Source organism: Crassostrea angulata, chromosome 9 (genome assembly GCF_025612915.1).
Source record: "Crassostrea angulata isolate pt1a10 chromosome 9, ASM2561291v2, whole genome shotgun sequence".
NCBI classification, from domain to species: Eukaryota; Metazoa; Mollusca; class Bivalvia; order Ostreida; family Ostreidae; genus Magallana; species Magallana angulata.
The window spans coordinates 26550383-26578243 of NC_069119.1; the positions used below are offsets into that span (position 1 = coordinate 26550383).

Consider the following 27861-nt stretch of genomic DNA (forward strand, 5'->3'; position numbering starts at 1 on the left):
GACGCCGACGCCGAGGGTATAGCATAAGCTTCCCCTGACTTCGTCTCGGTGAGCTTTTCAAACGATCGAGCTATTCAAACCTTAAAGGTGCAAAACGTTTATATGAGCCACTATAATAAAAACCAGTTTTATTTTATTTATTTTTTTTTTTGCAAATTTCGACCTCATTGTATGGGTGTCCCTAAAAAATCTCGTAATTTATTCCTTTGATCAAAATCTATCAAAATAAAATATAGTTTTCCTAGGGGCAAGCCTGACCTGATAGATTTCTAGGCCAAAGTTCTTGCAGAAATAACCGTTTTGCTGCAAAAATGATGTTTTAGCCATCTTTGAAGGTTAATTTAAGAATAACAAGCGCAATATGCTAGGTTCAAAAAAAAAATTCGAAATTTTTAAAAATTATGTACAGGAGAATATATCAAATGAACCTTAATTTTCTCGAAAAATCGATCTGGTCCGCGGGTCACGATTTAAACAACTTTGAATTTTTGATATATACAAGCTTTGGTGTGAATATTGGCATTTCTGGTGCAGTGGTTCTTGTTAAGATTTTTTTTAAGATACTCATCCCATTTTTACTGTTTTGTGATTATCTCCCTTTTAAAAATGTTTTCGTATTTCATTTCAACAATTCAAAATCCCCTTCCCAATGCCTTGTACTAAGTTTGGTTTAATTTGACCTAGTGGTCCTAGAAAATGAGGTCAAAAATGTTAAAAGTTGACCGCAGGCCTCACACTGGACAAAATATAATTAGGAAAGCTCACTTGTGAAGTTTTCAGCCCAGGTGAGTTAAAAAAAAATGATGAAATCCCTCTCCGATTGAAGTATTTCTTTATTCTTTGTATAATCAATCAAATAAATAGTTAACAACCATGAACAAAATAAGACTTGGCTCACAGAAACAACTGAAAAATACTAGAAAACAAACTCAATTTGTTACACATAGATACAAAATACGTGGAGACTACATAGATGTAAAATTCATACAGTATACATATAACTTAAACTAATTAGTACATTTACATTTAAGAGTGTTTTGTGAATTCTGAAGGCTGGTACTTTTACAAAGGTCACAAGTAAGTCAGAGAAATGAATGTACATAGAGGTGATTGAAATCATTAAAAAGATATCCATTAAATTACAATTCAAATCTTTAAAATTTATGATCTTGTATATTTATAATAATTTGAGAAAGACAATCTTTTTCTTCAATTTAGGACAACAAGACATGATTGTCAAAAAATATTGGCAAACTATCAAATACAACATTTGAACTTGCAGGGATCAGGGTCAGTCAAACACTCATCTCAACGAGACACTTGGAACAAAACCACCAAAATCATGCAGTCCAAACAAATAAATTTACATATAAGAAATTTTAATCTGTGAGGTTCAGTTATGAAAAATAAAAACTATGTGGCCAGGCATATACATTTAGGCCCCTAAGAGATCTAGTTTTGTTTTGTTTTTCCTGACATCTTCCTAGTCTTAACACATCTTTTGCTTATTAACCAAGAGGTAATACACGCACTAACAAAACACATACAAAATACATTTAGTACTGGTACAGTAAAACAAGGTTATAGTGAACACTCTTATAATTAACTGATGCTTACACCGAAGTAATTTTCATTTAAAAGGGTGGGGGTTCCATGACTTTATTACTTGTTGTAAACTTGACTGATATAACAAATTACGCTTACAACGAATTCAAAGCAAAATTGTCCATCCCTGGCACTTTGTTATAAGCGTGTTTCACTGTACATGTATATAAATAGAGCAAGCCAATTATTCCCTTGGGAGGGACCAGTATTTATCCAATATATTTATTGATAAGAGACTCCAATATATAGACATATCACAGAAAATATGTAAGGTTACAAACAGTAAATAATTTGATATGGCAAGTTGTGTTGTTTGACCCCTGAAGAAATATATAGATAAAAGAAAAAAACATAAATATATACCAGTAATATAAAACCTGGCAGGAATATTAAGTTAACATTGAAATGTTTCTAGAAAGATTTGAAGGTTTGCTATCATACTGCATAGCAGTTGAGACAAGAGGCATTTTAATAGAGCCAATAATAAAAAAAAAAAAAAACATTTGCAATTTAATAAATCTACAATGAATTCATTAAACATTGTATAAATCTCTCATCGGTTTTTTTTTGCTCCCGAATAAAAGTCAGTTTACAGTATTTGAGGATCCAAGATATTAAGAACTGCATATAATTCAGCATAAAACTTGGTTATTTTCAACTAAGTAAGAACGAAAAAAGAATACTGTAAATATGATACATTTAGCTGTTTTTTAGCGGAAAGCCGTCTGAATATTAGGTGGCTGTAATGCACCATACAGAAGACTCATGGAGTCATTCAATGAAACAAAAAAGAGATTGAACCAGTCACAACAATGGTATATATTATATAAATAGTGCCTGGGAGGGTAACAGTTGAAATTGACACCCCGAGAAAACCATTGTCAACCGACGCGAAGCGGAGGTTGACAATGGTTTTCGAGGGGTGTCAATTTCAACTGTTATCCTCCCAAACAGGCACTATTTATTTTGTTATACTGAATGTCTTTTTTAAAATTTCTAAGAAAATTTTACTGCTTTTATATAGGAATAACGTGAATTCTACAGCGAACCGTACGCGCATAATTTTCGCGCATGTAACATTTTTTAATGTTACCCGTTGCCGAGTGTGTTGCTAACGCTGAGGGTAATAGTAAATATTATTAACTGCGTCTTAACCAATCAGATTTCAGTATTTAACATGAAAGTATAACAATTTTTAATGTTACCCGTTGCCAAGTGCGTTGCTAACGCTGAGGGTAATAGTAAATATTATTAACTGCATCTTAACCAATCAGATTTCAGTATTTAACATGAAAGTATAACAAATATAAATGTGTACCAGAAAACCATCCATACAAGAAGTCAAGAATGATTCCGTGAATGATGGCAAGTTTTTTGCTAATTATCAGCTTAAAAAATGTCAATAAAAAACAATGGAGAAAAAAAAAGGCAGAGTTTAGTGTAAATACAATCAGAATGTTCAGAAACATAGGAATGCAGAAGATAATATCATCATCAAAACAAACTAAGACTAACAACAAAACAACAACAAAATCCTGACCATCGAATCTGTTCAATGCTGTTTCTGAAGAAAACTTGTATTCTGATCAAATGTTACTTGCATGCAAGTTGGACACCATTCATAATATAGCAAACACACTCTAAAGTTATAAACACCATCTAAAAAACAATCATTCAAGATATTATACAGAAAAAATTCTGAAACTTATATATTTAAATACATATTCTTTAAAACTTGTAAATACCGAAGGTCAAATTAGGCAGAATTTTACAGTAACTGTTACAATCTTTAAAAAATAAGTCACCAGCACAATCTGCAGGTTGCACTGCATCTAAAGACTTGCACAATCCTAAAGTATTAAATTGTTAAATAATGCCCAAAAACACTTAGACTTGCAGACCCAGATTCCAAAAAATTCAGCATTACAGATCAGACTCAAACCTCAGCATATCAGACTTAAAGCTCAGCACATCAGACTCAGCACATTAGACTCTAAACTCAGCATTACAGACTCAAAACTTAGCATATCAGACTCAAAACTCAGCACATCAGACTCAGCACATCAGACTCAAAACTCAGCATTACAGACTCAAAACTCAGTGTATCAGACTCAAAACTCAGCACATCAGACTCAAAACTCAGCATATCAGACTCAAAACTCAGCATATCAGACTCAGCACATCAGACTCAAAACTCAGCATTACAGACTCAAAACTCAGCATATCAGACTCAAAACTCAGCATATCAGACTCAAAACTCAGCACATCAGACTCAGCACATCAGACTCAAAACTCAGCATTACAGACTCAAAACTCAGCATATCAGACTCAAAACTCACAACTGTCATTTTACTTTTACTAACAGCTATATTCACTTACAACATTTCTATCAACTTCAATATTAATCATGATCCTAAAACAAGGAACAACAAACAGATGTACAACAGTAACTATTGCAAAGAATGAACATAAAGGCACAGCGGATATTGCTACATGTTAGATTGTTTGGACATAGAGGTCTTGCACAAGTCTATGTGTGCCTATAACAAAAACAGAACAGAATCCCTGAGCTGCTAACATATAAATTAATACCAATTTCTTGGTCAGAAACAATCATGAAAGATTCTTAACTACAAGTCAAATTTTTTTTCGGCAATTCTAATTATTTTCCTGCCAATTTTGAATGAAAAGTGTGAGAGCATTACCTCAAAATCAAAATTTGAAATTGAAAATTTAAAATCAAAATTTCCTTACTTGTATGGAATTTTCATTTTTTTTTCAAATTGTGAATACATCAAAAATTACAATTCTGTAGAAACCAAATTCTTTAAGTAAATTCTAGAGACCCCGAGTAACTTATGAATAAAGTGGATAGTGGAGAAGTGGAAAATGATATGATGTGGAGAAATAACCCAGTGATGAACAGTTATTAAAACATGATATGTCAGTTTATACATATTAAATGTACACAAAATAGACATAACATAGAAAATTTGTTTCCAGTAATATGACTTAACAAATGTATAAAAAGAGTACATGCTTCCAATTCAAAAACGTAAATATGGTCCTAACTGTAGTATAATCAAAAACAAAATACATGTAATACAATCTAATAAAAAATATTGGTCCGTCACGTGTAAAAGATTTACATGAGGTTGTCAGTTCCCTAATTTCAAATGTCTGTGGTAGATAACTAATAATTTTTTTTTTAAAAGGAGTGAAATTTTGTCACTGTGGCTTCCATTCACGAAGTAAAAGCCAATCAGGGAAATAAAATTGATTTGCATGATGGGAAAGTAGATGGTGTACGTAACATCTGAATGAGGAGAGGAATGGACATTGAATTGAAGAAGATATTATCAACTAACATTTATATCTGTGTCAGTATCCTGTTCTGTTAACATTTGCACAAATAAATCAAATAATACAACCTGGACTTCCTCAAATACATTAAGTTTGAAAGTTGTCTTAATAAACATAAAAAGTCTGAACAGTCATCAAATGTGTGATGCTTTGGAGTGCTGGAGACATCAAACATTATAATTAATGGATGGATGATGAGAAAGATAATATAAAAACTTACATAGAAATAGTCTGATTCTGACAATTTTGAAGTCAACATCACACATTTTTGAGAATGGGTGCTGAGAGATTATGCAAATTAACTAATACATATTGTCAGACTCTGTTGATATTCAGCTCTTTCTGACATAGTAAGATACAGACAATATTGGAGTCAACACATGATAAAGAGAATGGGTGCTGAAAGATTATGCAAACTGATACATATTTTAAGACACTGTTGATATTCAGCTCTTTCTGACACATAGTAAGATAATGACAATTTTGGAGTCAACACATGATAAAGAGAATGGGTGCTGAAAGATTATGCCAACTGATACATATTTTAAGACACTGTTGATTTTCAGCTCTTTTTGACGTTGTGCTGGGATAACTTCCAGTAGACGCCTTTCTTTGCCAACAGTTCCGAGTGTGTCCCTAGTTCCACTACGTGTCCCTTGTGTATGATGGCTATTCTATCGGCATTCTGAATGGTGGATAGTCGGTGGGCTATCACCACACACGTACGCCCCTGTCGGGCTTTGTCCAAGGCATCCTGAACAATCTGTGTAAATTACAACGAAACCATTCAGTTCATTGAAGTTGTAACATGCAATCTGATTGGCAGACATCCACACCTCACCTCTTAAATTTTCAAAGTTAATGAATTTACATAGAAAGTAAACTTGTAAACTTATATGAAATAGACATAAGACCTTCTTCCCTCTGAAAAACGTAAACACCAAAGGTTTTTCCTAACTGACCTTCGATTTAAATAGGAGGCAAAAACTAATCATCTACCCCCCCCCCCCCCCCCCCTCCCTTTTCACCCATATGTTTAATTTACTGATAAACGGTTGTAGTAAGAGTATTTACCCTTTCACTTTCTGTATCTAAGGCTGACGTGGCTTCGTCCAGCAGCAAAACTCTGGGATTCCGGACCAGTGCTCGCGCGATCGCTATCCTCTGCTTCTGTCCTCCAGAGAGTTGTGTGCCCTTTTCTCCAACATTTGTCTCATATCCCTTAAAACAAAACAGGTCAACAATAGTACATTCCAACATAATGATTAAGTTTTACATGAATCTGTAAAGATATCAATTTCAATGGAAAACAATAGCCAGAGAGTTGCATGCCTTTTTCTCTGACATTTGTGTCAAATCCTTTTAAAACTAAAGAAATAATTTCAAAATAATGATTTAATTTCATGTGTCATTTTAAACATATCTGTCATATTTTATACTTAGGTTGAAAATGATAGCCATATCATATCACATCATCTGGAGCAAAATTCTGTTTTTAAGCCTTTTTCTTTAAATCGTACATTTCTCAAAACTCCTCAGTGCCAAGAACTATGAGTCATTTAATAAGACTAGTCTTAGAATGTCAAGCCCGTTTAAAAATATTTTCCCTATCTCCCTTATTGAACAAATTAATTTCTATGTATTTTAAACAAGTATGGTAAACATGATGTGGAATGAAATTTAATAACAGCAAGTGCATTTTACGGAATCAAACTGTCAAATTGATTAGTTTTAGTTCGACCTTCTCTCTACAAATCAAGCCTCATAAACAGGTACATGTAACTTATAAAGTAAGAAATCGTCCTAAATCTAAACTCACATGAGGTAAACTCTCAATGAAGTTATGAATGTTAGCGTTCCGTGCTGCGCTAATTATTTCGTCCATCAGAACCTCTCGGGAGTTATCCCCGTATGCTATGTTCTCTGCAATACTGGTGTCAAACAGGGTGGGTTCCTGTGACACAATGCCAATGTGAGATCTTAACCAGGTCAGGTTGAGCGATTTTATGTCAACACCATCAGCAATCTGAAATCATGCGTGAAGATACAAATAAAAACAAATTACAGATAAATATGTATATGTTTCGATATACATGTATGTATAAAATTACATTCTTTTTATCCGAGTAGTGATTTGACTAAATTTAAAGGAATATTATCAGCAACAAAAATTTTCACATCAATTTTATTTTCCCCCCCATTCGTTCTCATTAAAATTGAATCTAAAATCAGATATCCAAAAAAAAAAAATCCAACACTCCAGGCTCTCAGTGTCAAAAATAGGATTCTTTGAAAGGCCCTTGTCCCATTAAAAAAAAGCAACTATTTTGATTTTACCCATAATCCCTCATCTCAAAATTAAAGACATGTATGGAACATATGATGACTACATTGATTTTCGACTTTACTATGACACAATTTCCAACAAAGTTATTCCTTGGGGCTGCCATTTTTTAGGACAAACTAGAAAATTTTCCTCTTTGTGCAACCAATTTCAATTAAGTTTGGTAGGATTATCAGGACCTCATTTAAATGCCCAGAATGATAAGTTAAATTGTTTGAATAATGAAGGAACCTTATGTCATGTTTAAACCTCCATTAAGGCTAACAAAGTGAAATAATTCTTGCAAATTCTATTAAAAATCTATTCCTCTAGTTACTGTAAAATCATTTAAATTGGTGGGGCCCAAATTTCGTGGATTGTGGGTTTTTTGTTTATTTCTGGAAATGTAATTTCAAGGATGCGTCGGTTTTCAGTTTCAGTAAGAAAACTAACTCTTTTAATATGTTTTCGTCAAGGATGTAAATTCATGGGGAAAGGCTTCCCTCAAATACCACGAAAATTGAGTCACCACAAATTCTAATGATTCCATGGCATTCCACTTCAGTAATCCTACTTACCACCGAGCCTCCACTTGGGTCGTAGAACCGCTCTATCATCTGAACAGTGGTACTTTTACCACAACCACTGGTTCCCACCAGGGCCAGTGTTTCCCCCGGGCTCACAGAGAGACTGAGGCCCCCTAGGACCTCAACGTCCGGTCGGGAGGGGTAAGAGAAGCGAACGTCCTTGAACTCTACCGCTCCTGTGAAGGACTTCTAAAAATAGTGCACAACAATAGACAAGTTCATTAAGGACTTCTAAAATTGATAAAATTGTTTGTAGTTTACATTTTGTATACAGTTTGAACAAGAATGAATACTTTGTGTGACTGACAAGATTTACAACTTCAGTCAAAATTATTTCCTGAAAATGAAGGGCCAGGTGTGCATGAGGCCATAAAACTCAGAGAAGCTCACTTTTGATCTAATGGTCTCATTTTTACCAAAGGCATATATATATATATTGCGGGCAATTCGACTGAAATCAGATGTGAGCATATCTTATTTTAACAGCCACTAGGCCTGAGAAATACTTAGGAAACCTCATTTTTGCTCAAAGTCTCTTTTTAACACTTCGAGTTCATTTTTAAAAAAAACATCAAAATCAAAAGTGAGCTGACTCACTAGAGTTTAACAGCTCCAGGGCCAGGCTTCGGGGCTATAAAAATTTAGACGAGCTCACTTTTGATCTCGGTCTTACTTTAACAAAAAGAATATATAGTGGAAGAGCTTGACTTAGATCAAAAGTGAGCTCGTCTAATTCTTATTTATGGGCCCGGGGCCAGGTCTGATTTAGTGCTGCTAATTCCCATACCAGTTTCTGACCATCCTCTGTCTTGGCATCAATGGCTGGTTTCCTCTCTATGAGGGAGAACAGTCTACTAGCTGCTCGTCTTCCTTTTGTGAAGTCTGGCGCACTGGACCCTGTGCGTCCAACATGCATTCCACCGAATATGATTGCACCAAACACTCTACAACAGTAACAGAGGTTGGTTGTTTTATTACTACAATTAAATATTTTTTATGCAGATTTCCTACAATAAACTTGAGCATGATTTAATATGATTGTATCAAATGAATACATAAATGTGCATGCAATTCTGTAGATTTTGTATATTGGTAAAAAAAATATATAAATATACATTAAAGAAAGAATCCTTGAACCAGATAATCAAGCGCATTACTACAATTATTATATTACTGTAAATTCTTGATTAAACGCAAGGAAATAATATCAGCGTAAAATCATGAGAAACATCCTTCGCAGATTTTAAAATCTCGCCATTATTTTTTTAGAGTATAAAACTATAAGAAATAAGGAAGAAAGTTAAGTGTTCACAATTTTATATTCTGGCAATCTGATGCAAAACAGCATGATTGTGGAATTAAGTACTCGTATAAATTAATGAATTTAGTGTACTCTTTACAACTACAGTTGGGGAAAAATATTTCACCTACCATTATTAATGCTCAAGATATTGCACTGACTGTTTTTGAGGATTAATCTATGCTTGTTATCAGTAATTCTATTTATAAATACAATATAATAATATCAAAGTGTATACCTGAACACATCCTGGAATCCAAGTCCCTGAGTAACTAAGTAGGCACCATAAGTAAACGAGGCAGCGTAGGCGAAATACATGAAGCACTGAGACACAGCAAATACAACACCATACAGGGCAGCTCTCTTGATCCCAGACCTGTAAAATAATCCCACAACTGATACACAGGGGTATTTTTGCTCTGTGATATTTTCCCCCTTCCACACTTGCAAACACTTTGCCCCATCTTAAATTCGTCCAAATAAAGTTGTGTTAAAACAGAGAAAATCGGGGCCATTGGAATTTGCCCAGTCAGAAATTCACCCACTGACAACGACGGCGAAAGGGGTGAAAATAAAATGAGGGCAAATAAAAACAGGAAAAGTAATTCCCTTTTAATAACTGTGCAACGATCAAACTCATCAATGGAGCAAAATTTCCCACAATGCATTGCTGAACATTAATTTTGGGGGGGCCTACACACCTGTAAATACTGTCAACATGGTTGGAATACTCGTCAACAAAAGTCTTCTCCCTGGTTAGGGATACCACAGTCCTGACGTTATCTATAGCCTCTGTGCAGATCTGGGGGAAAAAAAAGAGAAATCAATAATTATAGTACAAGTACCTGTATTGCCTCATCTAATTCTTATGAAAAAAAAATTGAAAGAGAATGGGAAAGCAAAAATTATCATGGTTATCTCTCTTCTCTCATCTTCCGTGCCTCAATTGTAATCATAGTACCGGTGTCATATAATATTTTGAAACCCCTTGCCAACTGAAATTGGAATAAGGGAATAAGGAGGGGGGTTCAATATATTGTGGCCATAATATTTTGAACCCCCTCTCCAATAGCAATGAAAACTAGAGGGGATTTCAATATATTGCGGCCAAAATATTTTGAACCCCCTCTCCAAAGAGAATTGGAAAAAGGAGGGAGGTTCAATATATTGCTGCCATTATCCTTGCCAATCGAAATTGGAATTTGGGAGGGCGTTCAATTTATTGCAGCCATAATATTTTGAACCCCCTCTCCATTAGCAATGCAGAGGAGTGTTCAATGCATCGTGGCCAAAATATGTTAAACCTGGGGTTCAATATTTCATGGGGGGGGGGGGTCAATATATCGCAGGGTTCAAAATGCATGTATTATCATTTTTCCTCTTGGTAAACCCAACTGTTACCTTCTACGGTTTTTAAGCAATTTCTATTTCAGTAATAAGCTTAACTTTGTTACATATTCTTTTCTGCCTCTTCCATGGATTTATATCCATTTGTGTCCCCTTTTCCCCCCCCCCCCCCCCCCAGAAACCTTCATCATCCTCTTTCCTGCCTCTTTCATTTTTTGGCATACTCTATCACTGTTTTAACCAATAGAGTCTGAGACGGTATAAAGCATAGCTTTCTCACCATTTCTACCTTTTCTATGGCCCCTTTCTCCCTTTCCTTAACTTTACTATTTCAGGTAACTGTACTAGTGTCAGAAATTTTAATTAAGCATCGCTCTCTTACTTTTCCATCAACCCACATGCCTTTTTCCATCTTAGAGAACCTCGTCGTGATTTTTAAGCAACTGTAACAGTTTCAGAAACTCACCTTTCCCGCCTCTTCCATTGCTTTCTTGTCCCCCTTGGCAAACCCTGCCACCAGTCTAGACTGGACGACACCCACACCGATCATGAGGGGCATAAATGCGAGTATGACGAGGGTCAAGTTCCAGCTGTAGATGAACGCCACAATGAGGGCAGTGGTCAGCACCGCCAGGGACTCGAGCACCTGTCCTATCTTTGTACCTGTGGCCTGAAATGATCATTCATTCAATGAGCACAGGTGCAAATAGTCATATTTCCAGACTTGAAATAGCCAAGATAAGGATATCCTGTATACACAGTAATTTTCAACCTTCTACACAAAAAAATTTCGCCACATCTTGAATTCGCCCAGACACAGTTGTGTTAAAGAGAGATAATAATTATGAGAAATTGGAATTTGCCCAGCCTTAGATTCAGCCGCTGACAACCAGGGTGAAAATAAAATGGGGGCAAATACTCCCTGTATACAGTATTCTCTGCCTTCTTATAGCAGGCATATTATATTCGGACGATTGTACTTGGGAACGAGAGCATCCGGATAACTGAGGCTCCACTGTATATGGAAACAGAAATTTGACAAGAACAGCACAGAAAAAAGACAGAGGACTGATTCAAGACCTACCCCTTGTACAAGAGCCGCATCACTGGCCAGTCTTGTTGTCAGAGCCCCCACTCGATTCTCGTGGTTGTCAAAGAAACTAATATCCTAAATACGGAAACAACACATGTCAAAGAAAAAAACATAATTCTGAACACAGAAATAAATTTTATCAGAGAAACTTATTTCCTTAAGGTATCCCACTCCTCAATGTTCTTGTATCAAGAATTTCTTGTGAAGTATATCATTGAAATCTGTAGACAAAACATATGGTACTTAAAAATTGCAAAGTCTAAGATAATTGGGGGTCAGTTTTCATCCATTTGAGTTATGACCCATTTAATTTGACCTTTTTGCACCTAAAATGCAATTTTAGCCTGATTAGGATTTGTTATCAGTAGTTTTGATTAAGCAAACTTATTTCTTCAAATATTATTTTTTATTATGCACAATGGTCACATTGAATTGAGTGGATTAAGAAAAGAAAAGTACGAAGCTTGATTAATTTTTGTGTGACCTTTTCGCACTTAAAATAGACAATTTCTATAACAGTTACAATTTGATTTGAAATAAAAACTTTTTGAATATAAAGAATTTTGTAAGTTAAATCCAGTTTGCCTTGATTCAGTATCATTTTGACATAATAAAACATGGGGGTCAGTGATGTCAAATCTAAGATATATGGCTTCAAAGGTAAAATTCTTGCAGAATTTGGCTTTAAAAATTCAGACATTTTCTATATATTTGGATTATTTTATGGTAAACATCTATCTCTCTTTCAAGATTTAATCTTGTACATGTCACACAGAACCTAAAGAATATGTTAATAACTTATCAAATGTTAAAAATGTAAATACTGAATAAAGTAGAATAAAAAGGAAAGTATACTGAAAATCCATAAAATTGCATATTTCTGTCATTTTCGTCTAAAAAAAACTTTCCACACCAAAAATTTGTTCCCCCGAAAACTTGTTTGTTTCTTGAATTCAAATTGATTTTCTTTCTGAATGTTTGTGTTATTATAAAATAATATCTGTGATGATGAAACAAATAAAATCATATTCATTTAAAATATAACGATCATCTGCGCAATGAAATCAAAACGTGAGGAGTTAGATACCTTAACATGGGAATCAAAATGACACTGTGACAAATGAGCCAATATCCTAAACACAGAAATAATACGTGTCAGATTTTGATAAATACTATACACCAGCTGTTATTTCCTAGTATGTAACTTTTAACACAAGATTTGATTGACTAATAAGCCGGGTGTAAATTTCCGTACACCGACTTAAGCCGGAGGTAAGTATAGAAACGTGACATCACAATGCATTAAATGTGATGCCACAAAGAATTAAAAGCATAAATGGCTATTTTTAGAATTCATTAAAAGGTTTTTTAATTGTTGACAGTTATTTACCTGCCAGACGATTGACTTGAAAGCTAGTTTCCTCATCCTCAATGTTAAATCTGAACCAGCCTTTACAAAGCAAATACCCTAGAAAAAAATTGAAAAATTGCAAAATAATCACATACTTTTCTATTTGTGAGAGCATCATATTTTCCACATTTTAACAGAAATTTTTTTTTTCAATGAAACATATGCTAAATTTCACTTCAAAAATCTTTTTCTTGAACAATATAAAATGAAAAGGATTTATTTTCTTTTTTAACATGATCCTGTACATTTTGGCCTGAAGCAATACTTTAATTTTTTCTGGCCTTAAAAAGATTGAAGTATGAATTCAAGTCTGGGGGTAAATAAGGCTTCATGAATAGGATAAAGCTTTGAAAACAAATATGTCTATACAAGTACCAGCACGAGTCGAAGTAATGCATTGAAGACAGCGATTCCCATGATGATGCCCACTAAGATTAGGGACACTCGGTCCTGCTCTTCTTTGGTCATGGAAAACACCTGTAATATTAATCATAACTCTTTTATATTTACATGTACATGGTACTACAGATTACTACTCAGTTAATTGTGCTTTATTTCAATTTCACAAAATTTGCATGAAATTCACCCGACATTCATGTGAATTTTATGTGAAATTTTTGTGTGCTTTATATGACAAATTCTTAACATTATGTAATTTTTAAAAGATGAAAAATTTACTTCACCTGCATTTTTCTATGAACTCAAGTATTTCACTTGAAAATGATATCTCGATGCCCTTTTTTATCATGACATTTTTTCATGCAAATATCCAATCATATAACCAGTAAATTTATAGCTATTTTTCAATGCATACAACTGATTCGTTAAACTTATGAAAGCAAATCATCTTTATTTAAACCAAAACAAAAATTTCTTCAGTAGAAACTTTATCAGTCATTGCTTTGCTTGATGCAGGCAGTGCCATACCTTCAAGAATTCAGCCATCAGGAAGGCAAAGGCGGGTTGTATTGCACCGACGATCACGGAACAGATACTGCCCACTGTTATGTACAGCCACTCGGGTGAGTTCATCTTCATGATCTTACTGAGGGGGGCCAGGGGAATGTCAGCCTCGGCCTCTTCCTGGGGTGAAAAAAAAAAGGTCAAGACGGGTACATGGTCAACAGAGAGAGAGAGAGAGAGAGAAAGAGAAAAGAGAGAGAGAGAGAGGAAGATAGAGGTAGAGAAAGAAAGAGGAGATATAGAAGGAGGGAGGAAGAGAGAGAAAAAGAGAGTTTCAGTTGAATGTCAATGACCTAATCTGACTTACCTCGTCAGTTTCTGCTTTGCCATCAATGACATCATTACTATGGCTGCTCATGGCAGACATCTGCCTAGCAATGGGCGTAGCATGATGACCTTTGACCTTATGCATGAGGGCAGCATTTTCGTCCGCCTCTTCATCCTCAAACAGTTCATGTTCCAACTCTTCAGCCACTATTAATGGTACATGTAACAAGTTCATTCCATTGTACACACATATTTTAACAAAATTTGAAGTGAAAAAAAGTTATTAAACACTTTTATGTGTCAATAAAGGAATGAATTTCATTTATATTGCAGATTCATGGGGTTATGAATTACAATGCTTCAGATCAGCACATTTCATGCTGATGTGAAGAACTGTAGTTCATTACCTCATGAATTCTTATATATATATGTATATTAACTTTTAGAAAATGATTTCTTCTATTTATGTTTAAAAAAGTCAGCTAGATCATCAAAAATATGAAAGTAAATATGTTTGCATTATGCATGATAATGCATCAGTCAAAGTTTAAGTTCATGCAATGATCATTTAATTTGATAATTGACTGATTCTACTGACAGACAGACAAGCATGTATATAACCAAAATCAGGTCAGTAAAAAGTAAAATGAAATAAAATAAACTATCACAGCATTACCAGAAAAGGGAAATCTAATTTAAACATAACAAAAATGTTAAAATCCAACACAAGTTCATAATATTATGCAATATACATTTTAAACCTAGGTTTGATTTATTATGCAAAATTTTTTTGAACCCCTGGGTTCAATACATTATGCAAAATATCAAAATATTACATGTAAAATGTAAATGCAACTGTACTGTATTTCAATATTGGTATATAGCTAAAGATGTGCATTAAATTAATTACAGGTTACAGATTCTAAATGATAAGGGTAATTTGCAGTGTACTATAATTCTAACATAGTTTAACACTTAACAGTGAAAAGGGACTAGGAGTGCTTTTCGATTCAATAACAAGTGTTTACAGAGCCCATGGCTGATACCAACAGCAATTTTAGCTCTTTACACTCAACATGTACCCATGCATTAACAAACATTCAACTACTCGGACAATAAGTGTGAAGCAACAGTATATTGATAATTACATGTACCAAGCCATAAAACATTGCGACGCCTCAGACATTATAACAAGTAACAGTGACACGTACAACACCAAAATTTGTTATACAACACATGCAATGACCCATTCAATATTTTTCTACATCAGTGCTTCTCAACATCCCGTTTAATCTTCTTATCCTTCAGTCTGCTTCTCAACATAACAATCTCACATGCAAGACAATTATACAATTTGCGAGATCCAGCAGTGCAGTTGCTGAAGGATTTCAACAAAACAATATAGAGACAATAATTGTCAACATGCATATAACAAACGTCAAGATAACTAAATTACATTCAAATAATGGCTTAAAGACAGAAGCAGGTTTTGGTGTGCTTTTCTTTGCGGGGGGAAAACAGTCAGATAAAATGAATTACACAGGTAAAATTGCAACATATGTTCAACATATGTTTCGAGTAACATATGTTGAACATACGTTGAACATATGTTAAACATATGAATTTTTCATAGTATGTTGAACATATGTTTGAAATATATTGTTAACATATGTTTGTAAAATACGTTAAACATATTACAGACTCAAAACATATGTTTAACATATTTTTGTGGTAATCATATGTTCAACGTATGTTTAACATATTTTGAACATATGTTTGTTTTAAACATATGATCAGCATATGTTTTACATTTGCGTTATGTTGATTAGACATGTTTGTTTGTTTAAATTTTTACATATGTAGTAATGAATACATGTATAAACAAATTGTATAATCAACATTGGCCATGCATTTTTTTTCATATGAAGTGTTTCGTTAACAAATCCGGATTTAAGCCTGAATCGGTTTTAGATTTAGTGTTCATAAACATACGTCATATTTTACGTCATGGAGTCAGAAGATCAATCTGCAGGATGGATTTTAACTTGTACAAGTTTATAAGGTAAGAATGCGTTTTCATTTACCTATTTATAGTAGCAATGAGTCAGTCTACGGGCTGTAACGTAGTTATGTTCTTCTATAGAGAATTCGGATTGAAAAACCATACTGCAGCCTTCCGTATCCTACAGTAAATGTCAACGACCGACGGTCATCATTGTTGTTTAACTATTGAAAACCAGCTCTATAATTGAACCTTAAAGCTGTTGAAATTGTTTTAAAAATACAGTGAATAAATCATACAGTAAATATCATGTTTACGAATGACAGAATGTAGAATATCTCAGAAAAGGTTAGGTCTGTAAATTTCTTCACACAAAGCTACAACTCAACAGCTTACTGGCTATAGTTTATTTAGACCTAATAAGTTTGATGGTAAACAAGCATAAAAATGTGGTTTTGAAAGATATATTAAGATCAGACGCATTTAAAAACTTGGAAAGTGAAAGTAGCCCCCAAAACTAGAGCAAAGCTCATTGCAAAGCAACGAGTATGTCTTCTATTGCTGTTTTAAATCAGTTCTTAATTTAAAAAAAAAGTCTTTACAATTCCACAGGGAAATTCCTAATGAATTGTTTTGTGTCAACACAAATTGGACAATGATTTATATCTTCTCATTGAAATATTTATATCAATTCAATTCACTTTTCATTAAAAAAAATCTTTATCAATATTTAAAGTGTAATTTTTATTACATGCTAATTGAAAAAAGTGTTGTTATTTTAGGAATGTAGTGACGACTAATGGACATATCACAGATGGCATCAATTAACACAGTGTCAGAGATTATGAAGAAGTAAGTACATAATTATAAAAATTTCTTACACTTTCAAAACTGCAGCATGATGGATATTTTTTAAACTTGTAATATTATTGTAGTAAAGTTAACTAGGTTCAATTAATATCAAATAATGAGTGACACTGTTTGACAGAGTATTATAATTTGTAGCAAATGGAGTAGTAGTACAGAGGTTTGTAAGATTTCTTGGATGCAGTTTGAAGATGATGAAGTGATGAAAGATCCAGGATCCAGATATATTCTTCTGGTGCTCAAAGATATCTGGCTGCACTACATTTGCTATACAAATTATGGTAATACAATTTAAAATATGGCTCTGACTGTATGATTGATTCTAATTATAAAATTTTCTTAGTTCTAATGATTTTTTGTAAGATTTTAAAATCTCACTTTGTAAAAATAACACAAATATATTAATGGTTTTCCACTTCTTAATTTGCAAAATTTTTAAAAGGTCTGATGGTTGTATTTGCATTTGTATTAACATTTTAGACAGAAGTTTAGACTTGACTTGTGAAATGATAAAGAGCACATTGAAAAAGAAGTTGAACAAAAAGTGAGATTAATGCAGGTACAGTTATTAATTTCTCTCTCTCTCTCTCTCTCTCTCTCTCTCTCTCTCTCTCTCTCTCTCTCTTGCAAATGATGTAAGTATTCAACAAACATTTACTTAAGGAATAGAATGAAAAAACTTAACTCATGTTGTATTTGCAACTTAATCTTGATACTCTTCAAACTTTTGTTTTAATAATGGAACAACTGAGGCAATTGTAAACTTATAAACTATCTTAAAAAGTGTTACATTCTCTCTGTTTCTTTTTCAGAAACAATTAAAGCTGCAGTGAGTGAGAACCATTCACAGAAGAATAACAAACTTATCTATATGATATATGCAACAATAAAAATGATATGTATTTTTAGGGCTTTTCGACTTTCGGTCGAAAAGACCTATTGTTATTCTGATGTTTTATTATTATTAGGGCTTTTCGACTTTCGGTCGAAAAGACCTATTGTTATTCTTCTGTTTATTATTATTCTTATACTCGACAAAGTTTCGTCAGCGATTTTTTGAAAACGGAAAAACATATTAAAACACGAATGCTATAATCTTATAGCACCTTTATATGACACGCGTATGTAAGGTTTTGGACTTCCCGTTCCGGCACTTCCGGTTTTGAGAAGGGAAATACTAAAAATTCATTGAAACATAATATCTTTATTATTTTTTGAGTTAGAGCATTCAAATTTAAGAATTAGATGCATCTTGTCCAGTTGTACAAAATCGTAAGCGTGGGCATTCCTCTATCTCTTACCATTTTTGAGATATTAAGGCTCGAACTTGAGAAAAGGGGGGATGTAAAGCCAAAACAATTTCAAAAACCCTTCAAATTTTTATAAGACGCCAAGACATTGTTCAGATAGAACTATTAAACATATATTCCAAGTTTGAATAAAAGATATTGAGTACTTCCGGTTTTATGAGCCTATGAAAAATTGTCTATGGGAGTTTCAATGTTAAACTAAAATCACGCGTGTCACGTTTTCTCAAAAAGTTTTGGAGTAATTATTACAACATTTCTTTTTAATAATGACACAACCAATGCGCAGACCGGAAAAGTTTTTGGGTAGACAATTCGAAAGAATAAGGGATCTACAGGGGCCAACGTTCAAAACAGCCCTTTAGCTGTAACTTTTTTACCTTTCATCTAATTTCCAAAATCTTTTCAGTTTATTGTTTAGAATAAAGAGTACAATCTTAAAATTATGCTCCGAGGGGCAACTTTTTGACTCCTTATAGGGGTTTTGAAAGCCCAAAGATCATCAGTTGTTGAAATTTCAAATTTTTTTTTAAGAAGAGTTCTTTCGCTTTGTTGTAAGAATGTAAAGCATACATACTATAGGCATACCAAGTTTTGTGTCCGAGGAATGAATACTTACTTCACAATGATTTTTTGAAAATATTCCTCTGGAAATTAGAAGTGTAGCTACCTGTAAAATTCTGGAGTTATCTTTCTTTTCACATTGCACTACTCATAAGATCATATCCAAGCAACTGGGGATACCAAGGCGTTTAGAACAATTGAAAAAAACTTAGAGAATAATTTTTGTTTGAACATTTAATTAAAAAGGGATAATAGGGCTGTCGAAAAGCCCTTACTTTTTGTTGAAGACAAAAAAAGTTCTAGTTATTATTATTCTTTTTCTCGACAGATTTTCCGTCAGCGATTTTTTGAAAACGAAAAGGATTTTAGAAATAACCATACAATAGTCTTATAGCATTTTTAAATGTCACCAGTATGTAAGGTTTTGGATTTCCGGTTCCGGTACTTCCGGTTTACACAAGCAAAATAGTAGAAATTAAATGAATCAATATATTGTTTTTATTTTTAAAAGAAATTCGTTGTAATTTTAGAGTTAGATCAACCATGTCGAGTTGTTTAAAAAGTAAAGCGGCGGTGAGTTTCTATCTCTTATCAGTTTTGAGATTTTAGGCCTCAAACTTGAGAAAAGGGGGGATGAAAAAATAAAAAACTCAGAAAAGCTCAGGAATGTTCTTAGACGGATATATATTGTTTATATAGATGTAATTAAGATATATTCCAAGTTTCATTGAATAGTATTGAGTGCTTCCGGTTTTATGAGCCGATGAAAATTGTCTATGGGAGTTTCTATGTTAAATTGAATTCACGCATGTAACGTTTTCTCAAACACTTTTCAAGCAAATATTTTTATATTTTGTATTTGCAATAAGGGACCTAATGCGCAGACTAGAAAAGGTCCTGGGAAAAAAGTTCTAAAAGATAAGGGATCTAAAGGGGTCAATATCAAAAACGGCCCTTTAGCTGTAACTTTTTTATTGTTCATCCGATTTTCAAAATCTTTTCGGTTTATAGTTTGGAATAAAGAGTACAATTTAAAAAATATGGTCCGAGGGGGCACTTTTTGACTCCTTATAAGGGTTTAAAGGGTCTGAAACTGATAACTTTATCACATTCCAAAAAATTAAAATTCAAGAGTTATCTCGCTTTGCTCAATGAATGATTAGCATTAGAGCTTTTGGCATACCAAAAGTCTTGAATCTTAAATGAGTACTTTCTTATATATGAATTTTTAGAACTTTTATTTCAGGAAACAAACGATATAGTTGGATAAAAAATTCTGAAGTTGTCTTTCTTTGGGCATTTAATTTCTGAAATGCTAACGTGTGGGTTTATGCTCATGATATTTTCCTAATTTTTAATATACAGATTCTGAGAGAAAATATGATAAATTTAATTAAGGGGTTTTAAGGGCTGTCGAAAAGCCCTTCCTTTTTGTTGGAGACAAAAATAGGTCTAGTTATCTCTGTTTTTTTTTCATCAGATAGCTGGAGCTTCAAAATTAATGCGATTTTTAAAAGACTCAGTGTTGTAAAAACAGGATAATCAGTTGAAGAGGCTAATTCAGAAAGAGAATTTGTACCAACAATGGATTTTAAAAAAAATATTTAAAGGCATATTTTCAAATATGCATAAGACATATGTGATACATGTTGTGTAAATAATCCCAAAGGATAAAGAAAATGAGTAAACACAAAAATAAAATTAACATATGTTCAACATATGTCTAACATATATTTATAAACATATGGTAATCATATGGTTATCAAAAACATATGTTTAATATATGTTAAACATATGATGAACATATGTTTATGAACATATGTTTAACATATGGTGCTCGTTTTTTATGGCGAACATATGTTTCAGAACATATGTTCAACATATGTTAAACATATGTTGAACATATGTTGCAATTTTACCTGTGTATATCTACACCCCTCCCCCCTCTGAACATTTATCATGAATCACAAAATTTTTTAAATTTCAAATGAGAGAGAGGAATATTTTTCTGACAGTTTTCCTGTGACATGTTGGAATCCTATACCATTGAGTTTTACAACTGTACTAGTCTCATACCCGAGTTCATGCCATCGCCTCATGCTACAACAAGACAGACGTAACGACTCATTAATACTCACACTTACCCTGAGTTGAGCTCACCCAGGCCAAGAACGAGTCTTTGACTTGAGGTGAGGGAGTTTTATCCAATGAAAATGAAGCTGATCAGAAAATTCAAACAAATGTTGAAAACATTGGTCTTACGGACAATTCTGAATGCAATATATGGTAATTACCGGTATCTGTTCTTTCTATTTTAAATCTAAGTACAATGAAATAGTAATGAATATGAATGAGAAAAATCTCAATATGAATTTCATAATCATGAGATATATATAGGTACATGATACAATGTACTGCTTGCAAAAAAAAAAAAAAAAATTGTGAATAAGAAATGTACTTGTTTAAACAAAAAAATCATTTTTTTTTATATACAAATATTCCAAATTTCATGACACAAGACCAATTCATATGAGTGATTCAGTTAATAAAGAAATGGGAAAAAAAAAGTATGTAAAATTTAAGAAAATTCTACAAAAATATTTAACAAACTCCCACTAGAGCACTCTCCTATTGGGAGAGAGTTTTTTTTGAGAGATGCCTTTCCAAGAAATGTCATAGAGGGGGTTACGCAATGGATGCAGCCAGTGAATTCAATATGTATAAATGTTGATCGACTGTTTGGTGGAAATTAATTGACAGCAATGTGTAAATGTACAATGTACATACCTTCCTCTGTTTCTTCATTAGTTTGGGACTAAAACAAAAAGTGTCATAATTATTGAAAAAAAAATTACAATATAACAAGAAAACAAAGCTTACATTTGATGTATGAAATTTATGTTTGTGCTTCAGTATTAGAAAAAAAATATAATATCTTGATTTATTTACACATGAAATCAAACAACAGTGAAAGATAACAATGAAAAAATAACTCTCATTCCTATGAATAATAAAGAGATAAAAAATTTCACTATTTGTTAAGAATGATAATTCATGGATTAAGAGTATCCAAAAAAAACCCACATTATTAAGCCACAATGAAAAATAATGATTCAGATCTACAGTTACTGTACATGTTTAACAAACAATTTTGCCTGTCAGTTACCATCTTACCTGTAGACTGACCCTATTTTACCTGTGACTTAACATATAGACCTGATTTTACCTGTGAGTTGACAACTTTCCTGTTAATTAAACTGATTTTACCTGTGAATTGACATCTTACCTGTAGATTAACCTGATTTTCCCTGCGAGTTGACACATTACAAATAAATTAACCTGATCTTACCTGTGAATTGACACCGTAATACCCGTATATAGACCTGATTATATCTTTGAGTTGACAATTTACCTGTAGATTGATCTAATTTTACCTGTGAGTTGACACCTTACCTGTAAGTTGACCAGGGTGTAGTAGAGTCCCTTCCTGTCCATTAGTTCTCTGTGACTGCCCCTCTCATGGACCCGACCGTCCGCCATGCTGAATATTACGTCCGCGTTTCTAACCGTCGTCAGTCTATGGGCCACCACAATGGTGGTCCTCCCAACTTCTGCCTGAAAGGAGCAAAATCAAAAGAAACTGAATTGGGATATCATGAAGAATCTTAATTAATTTCCTACAAAAGAAACTTTTCTGCCTATATGATATCAATCATTTTTTAGAGCAACTTTTTGACATACCCTTTCCAAGGCTTTCTGCACCACCGCCTCGCTCTCATTATCCAATGCCGAGGTTGCCTCATCCAGGAGTAAGATCTTGGGGTTTCTGACCAGGGCCCGCGCGATGGCGATTCTCTGCTTCTGTCCCCCACTCAGCTGGGCTCCCCTGTCCCCCACCAAAGTCTCATAGCCCTGTAAAGGAATTCCATAGCTTACCAGTTATCTAATTTGCAATCCAATACTATTTCAGTTAGCCTTCATTTTAAATAATGACCATACTTCAACATTCAAAAAAGGCAAAAATTCACTCTGACTTTCATCTTTATTTTAGATCATTGTGACAACACATTAACTCTTTGGTTGATTTAAATACCGGTAAATTGCGACCAAAATATTCACTCTTTGGAAGCAAGCAAAAATTCATTAAGTGGTTAATTTTAAATAAATTCCAATGAAACATTCATATTCTAATTGTGACCCAACATTCATTCTTGATTCTTTAAATAAACCATAAAATGTGACCAAACATTCACCCTTAGTGGTCAATGTCAATAATTTCAGACCTGTGGGAGTTCCTTTATAAATGTGTGGGCATTGGCCTCCTTAGCGGCCTGTTCTATCTCCCCCTGCGTTACATCAATTCGTCCGTAGCGGATGTTCTCGGCGATGGTGGTACCGAACAGAACCGGTTCCTGGCTGACCACACCAATCTGCTGGCGCAGCCAGGTCAAGTTCATCTCCTTGACGTCAACGTCGTCCACACTCAACTGTCAGGTAAAAAGTATAGTTTATTCAAATGACATACAAGTAAGAATTTTTTCCATTATGCAATACGCATAAGCAGTTGTGCAATACTGCTGTAGTTGATGCAGGTGAAAGATCATGAGAGGCAATTTTGGTAAAAAAAAAATAAAGTAAAACATTAATATCTTTTCTTTTTATTAATAAAACATTGAACTAAATTCTCTTTTTTGATTGGCTGAACTCATAAATGACTGTCAGTTCAATGAAAAAATGTAGACTAATATCAATACTTAACCATTCTATGTAACTTAAAAATCTACAAAGTTTTGCATCATGGACCTAATGATTTGCAATAGAATTAACAAGTAGTTAACTATTCATAATTGAAAAATATGTTAGAAAATTGAACATAACACTTTACAAGACAGTAACTTAATATCAATTTACAATGCTACGGAAGGATTTCAAATAAACATAAGGTAATGCAGTTATTTATGTCATAATTAGCAAATCCTTCTAGAGTTACCTGCCCTTCCTCGGGATCATAGAATCTCTGTAACAGTTGGATAATGGTACTTTTACCGCAGCCTGATGATCCAACTAATGCTACGGTTTGTCCCTTCTGTACATCCAAATCGATGCCTTGTAGAATCTGTGAACAGGCAAAACACATCAAATAAGCTTCAAACATCCTCTGCGACATGGCAAAACAAGGCAGGCCAAACAACTATAATCTAAGTTAACTTAATTTAAACAAGAGATGTTTGTGAAACACTTATGCCCCCCTCCCTTGGAAACATCCACCAAAAAAATTAATGTAAACTGCAAATATTTGGAATTTTTCTAAGTACAAAGGCCATAACTCTGTTGAAGATTGCTCTATCATACCCAAAATCGAACTTGACCTAGATATTATCATGATAAACCTGTATACCAAATTTCATTTCAATATGTTCATCCTCTGCAAAAAAAATGAGTGGAAAATGCAAATAACTGGAATTTTTCTACGTCCAAGGGCCATAACTCTGTCGAAAATTGCTCGATCGTACCCATTATCGAACTTGACCTAGATATTATCAATATAAACCTGGATACCAAATTTCATTTCAATATGTTCATTCTCTGCAAAGAAAATGAGCGGAAACTGTTGGTGGACTGACCGACCGACAGCAGCAAAGCAGCAAAGCGAAGGGGGGCATAAAAATAAACAAACACTATGTTTGAATTAAACCTGAGATAAGAGATCCTAAATCAGTTATATATCTGATGTTTTGTGATTTAAATTTTTTTTTATTTGATCAAACTATTTTACACATATAATTCTTCTCTCAAATAGCTATTACAAACCTTGCAAAACTATCTTATACACTTTCGAAATAAATTTGGTGTATTACTGGCATTTCAACTTACAGGAATGTTGGGTCGAGCGGGATAACGGAAATGGACACCTCGGAACTTGATGTTCCCCTCCATCTTCTCTAGCTTCCTGCCCCCTTCCTGCTCATAATTTATCTTCGATTTCTGTTCGATGATGGAGAATACTTGGGTGGCCGCCCCGCGAGCATTAGCGATGATTTCCAGGGTGGGGAAGGCGTGACCCAGAGACATGGAACCAATCATCACCCCCAAGAACACCTGTAAAAGAAAAGCCAGCAATGGAGTGAGTTTTTTCTTGTCACTCTTAGGAGCAGCTGTGAAGAATGTAGAAATCAAAAGATGTTAAACTTTCAACATCAAACAATGTTAAACTATAGATATCACAAGATACTAAACTGTATCACAAGATGTTAACCTGTATATATCAAATACTAAACTATAGATATCACAAGATATTATACTGTAGATGTCACAAGATGCTAAACTGTAAATATCAAAAGATGTTAAACTGTAGACATCAAAAGATGTTAACCTGTAGATATCACAAGATGTTAACCCGTAACCCTGACAAGACATTAAACTTACAGTGAGGGTGTCCCCTGGGTCGAAATCCTCATCAGGGTCTTGCATGAGTTTGACTCCATAGTAAAACGCCACACTGAGTGCAGAAAAGATCAAGAACCAAAAGGCACTGACCGTCAGACCCAGCACCACCCCCTTTTTGGCTGCATTATTTTTGGCGTGCATCAGGTTGGCATTATACCTGTGGAACAGAATCAAAACATTGACGGACTAAAGATGATTGATTTCAATTTATAGGTATATTTCTCTGTGTTTTCTAGTTGTTTTCTTTGTTACTCTCAATCATTTATAGAGCAAGCAAAACAAAATGTGAAAATTCACTATGCACATGTCAAACAGAATAAAAAAATGGACTTTAGATTTTCAATTCAGATTCTGAATATAATTTTCTTTTATTCTCAAGAATTATCATTTACATGACTGACTTTATTTTCAATTATCATACAATTAATGTACTGTTTTGATTTTGAGTAGAAGAATGCTTCAAGTTCTGCACCATTTACACTCCTCTGAGATAGGAAGTACCATTTACACTTCTTTACAACCACCACCCTTTACAATCACTATAACCGTTTACACTCCTTTACAATCATAATTACCATTTGCACTCCTTTACAACCACCACCCTTTACACTCCTTTACAATCACAATTACCATTTACACTTCTTTACAATCACCGTTTACACTCCTTTACAATCATAATTACCGTTTACACTCCTTCTCCTGCCCGTTGAAGGCGGTTACCGTTCTGATGGCTGAGAACACTTCCTCTGCTACCGACCCCGCACTGGCGTAGGCCTGCGACTCCTCTCCCGACAAATTACGCACCCACTGTAATCAACAGAATACAGGCGATGAAAGGTGAAATGTTAACAAAAGAGTTATAATACTTTTTTGTGACTTGTGAGAATAAAACTTGCATATACAATTATGAATTCATAATATAAGCACTGGCTTTAGCTTTACTTTAATGTATCTACACTAAAGTTTAAATAATATCTGTTGGCACCAAATTTGTTGATTTTGTAATACAAAGTTTCAAGGATAAACAAATTTTTGAAAACTGTACAACCAATACAAATTGTTCTCTTGTTTAGTACTTTGTCAAACATTCTCACCTTCCTAACAACAAAAACCCTGATAAATGGGCGTTCAACTTAAAATGATAAAAAACCAGAATAGTACACTTCCCTTACCCTGGTCAATGTCCCACCGATTAAAATGATGAGGGGACAGAATGCGACGGTAGCTAGGGCCAGCTTCCACCCAGAGATGAACGCGATGATGAAAGAGACCACAAACGTGGTCGTCCACTGGAAAAATGTGGCTATCTTGTCTCCCATGCCGTCATATATCAAATGCATATCTCTGGAAAAAAAACACCCAGAAATTAACATGAAAAATGTTAAAAGAGTTGCTAATGTGATGGGATGGTAGAAATAACGATGGGCCAGACCAGGATTTGTACACAGGTCCTAGACCTCCCTCTACCTTTTCATTTCTTCCTTTAACTTCAATTTTTTAGAGCCAACCCTGTATACATATCAACTGAGCTATCAGGCACTCAACACATGCAATGAAACTGGTCTGACTATCACACTTCAAATTTTTTCAAGAATATAAATTCTTACCCCTTAGTCATATTTTACAAGTAGATATTTGTCCTTTATTTACCAATAAATACATTTTTTTACTGTTTAAGTGCAAATTTCTTTTTACAAAACTCTGCATGCATTCTTACTCTGAAAACCGTGTGCTTAATTCACTGCTTTCGTGTGTATCAAACCACTCCATGTCCTGGCGCATGATGGAGCGAAAGAAAAGCTTCCGGATGACCCGGATCTGTCTTTCTGCGGACACAGTGAAACAGAAGATGCTGGTGAAACCGAGCGTGAAGGCACCAATCGCGATCAGACAAAAGTACAGGGCATGCTCCTTTGCAATGTCTAAGATATCAAGACTCTTCAGTAGTTCCTCGCGACTAACTTGTGTGGTAAGGTTTGTGTCACTGCAAAACATTAAAGTAGAAAAATTAAGGCCAAAAAAAAATTTCTTTTTTTTTTTAAGGCACTGCCACAACTAACAAGGTCAGGTAGAAAAATGCAGGCCTCAGGATCATTACCGGTAAGCAATTTTAGTCTTAAGTCAAAATTTCAGTCAATCATAAAATGATTGTTTATAATAATATGGAGACTGAAATTTGTAAGGTACAACTTTATATTAAGACACTTTTAATAGAATATCAATTTTGTCAGTATTCTTAATTAAGAGAGTAAGAGAGTGTACAATTTTTGACTTAGGACTAAGATTGTTTCATGATCCTTAAAAATAAGTTTCTTTTTTTCTCCACAGGCAATGTCAATCAGCTTAAATGTACCCACAGTATTTAATAGCATTTAGAAATTTTTAAAATTTAAAAAAATAGGTGATTATACCGTA

The 27861-nt window shown here is 33.9% G+C and overlaps 1 protein-coding gene and 1 long non-coding RNA gene across 4 annotated transcripts in view; one reads left to right on the top strand and one right to left on the bottom strand.

Annotated features, from left to right (window-relative positions):
- Positions 1 to 815: 815 nt before the first annotated feature.
- Positions 816 to 27861, bottom strand: part of LOC128163826 (phosphatidylcholine translocator ABCB4-like) — a 38399-nt gene continuing 11353 nt past the window's right edge. Inside the window, exons 5-28 of one of the 2 annotated variants that reach the window (XM_052827495.1) lie at positions 27164 to 27430; positions 26619 to 26790; positions 26129 to 26253; positions 25426 to 25603; positions 24874 to 25098; positions 23990 to 24115; positions 23283 to 23486; positions 22741 to 22911; positions 22453 to 22614; positions 21787 to 21814; positions 21138 to 21218; positions 14300 to 14466; positions 13957 to 14112; positions 13405 to 13506; positions 13009 to 13086; positions 11610 to 11693; positions 10992 to 11195; positions 9880 to 9980; positions 9417 to 9554; positions 8666 to 8822; positions 7870 to 8067; positions 6788 to 6994; positions 6043 to 6189; positions 816 to 5731 (exon numbers count right to left, since the gene is read on the bottom strand). In XM_052827495.1, the coding sequence (XP_052683455.1) occupies positions 5531 to 5731; positions 6043 to 6189; positions 6788 to 6994; positions 7870 to 8067; positions 8666 to 8822; positions 9417 to 9554; positions 9880 to 9980; positions 10992 to 11195; positions 11610 to 11693; positions 13009 to 13086; positions 13405 to 13506; positions 13957 to 14112; positions 14300 to 14466; positions 21138 to 21218; positions 21787 to 21814; positions 22453 to 22614; positions 22741 to 22911; positions 23283 to 23486; positions 23990 to 24115; positions 24874 to 25098; positions 25426 to 25603; positions 26129 to 26253; positions 26619 to 26790; positions 27164 to 27430 (3679 nt within the window). In that variant the 3' untranslated portion in view covers positions 816 to 5530. The remainder of the gene's footprint in view (positions 5732 to 6042; positions 6190 to 6787; positions 6995 to 7869; positions 8068 to 8665; positions 8823 to 9416; positions 9555 to 9879; positions 9981 to 10991; positions 11196 to 11609; positions 11694 to 13008; positions 13087 to 13404; positions 13507 to 13956; positions 14113 to 14299; positions 14467 to 21137; positions 21219 to 21786; positions 21815 to 22452; positions 22615 to 22740; positions 22912 to 23282; positions 23487 to 23989; positions 24116 to 24873; positions 25099 to 25425; positions 25604 to 26128; positions 26254 to 26618; positions 26791 to 27163; positions 27431 to 27861) is intronic. The other variant, XM_052827496.1, reaches the window with a different exon arrangement.
- Positions 17028 to 18036, top strand: LOC128163832 (uncharacterized). 2 transcript variants are annotated; one of them, XR_008240871.1, is made up of 4 exons: positions 17032 to 17113; positions 17267 to 17409; positions 17609 to 17687; positions 17941 to 18036. It is a non-coding gene; the product is annotated as an uncharacterized LOC128163832 (long non-coding RNA). The 2 variants fall into 2 exon arrangements; XR_008240870.1 differs by having other exon boundaries at positions 17028 to 17409.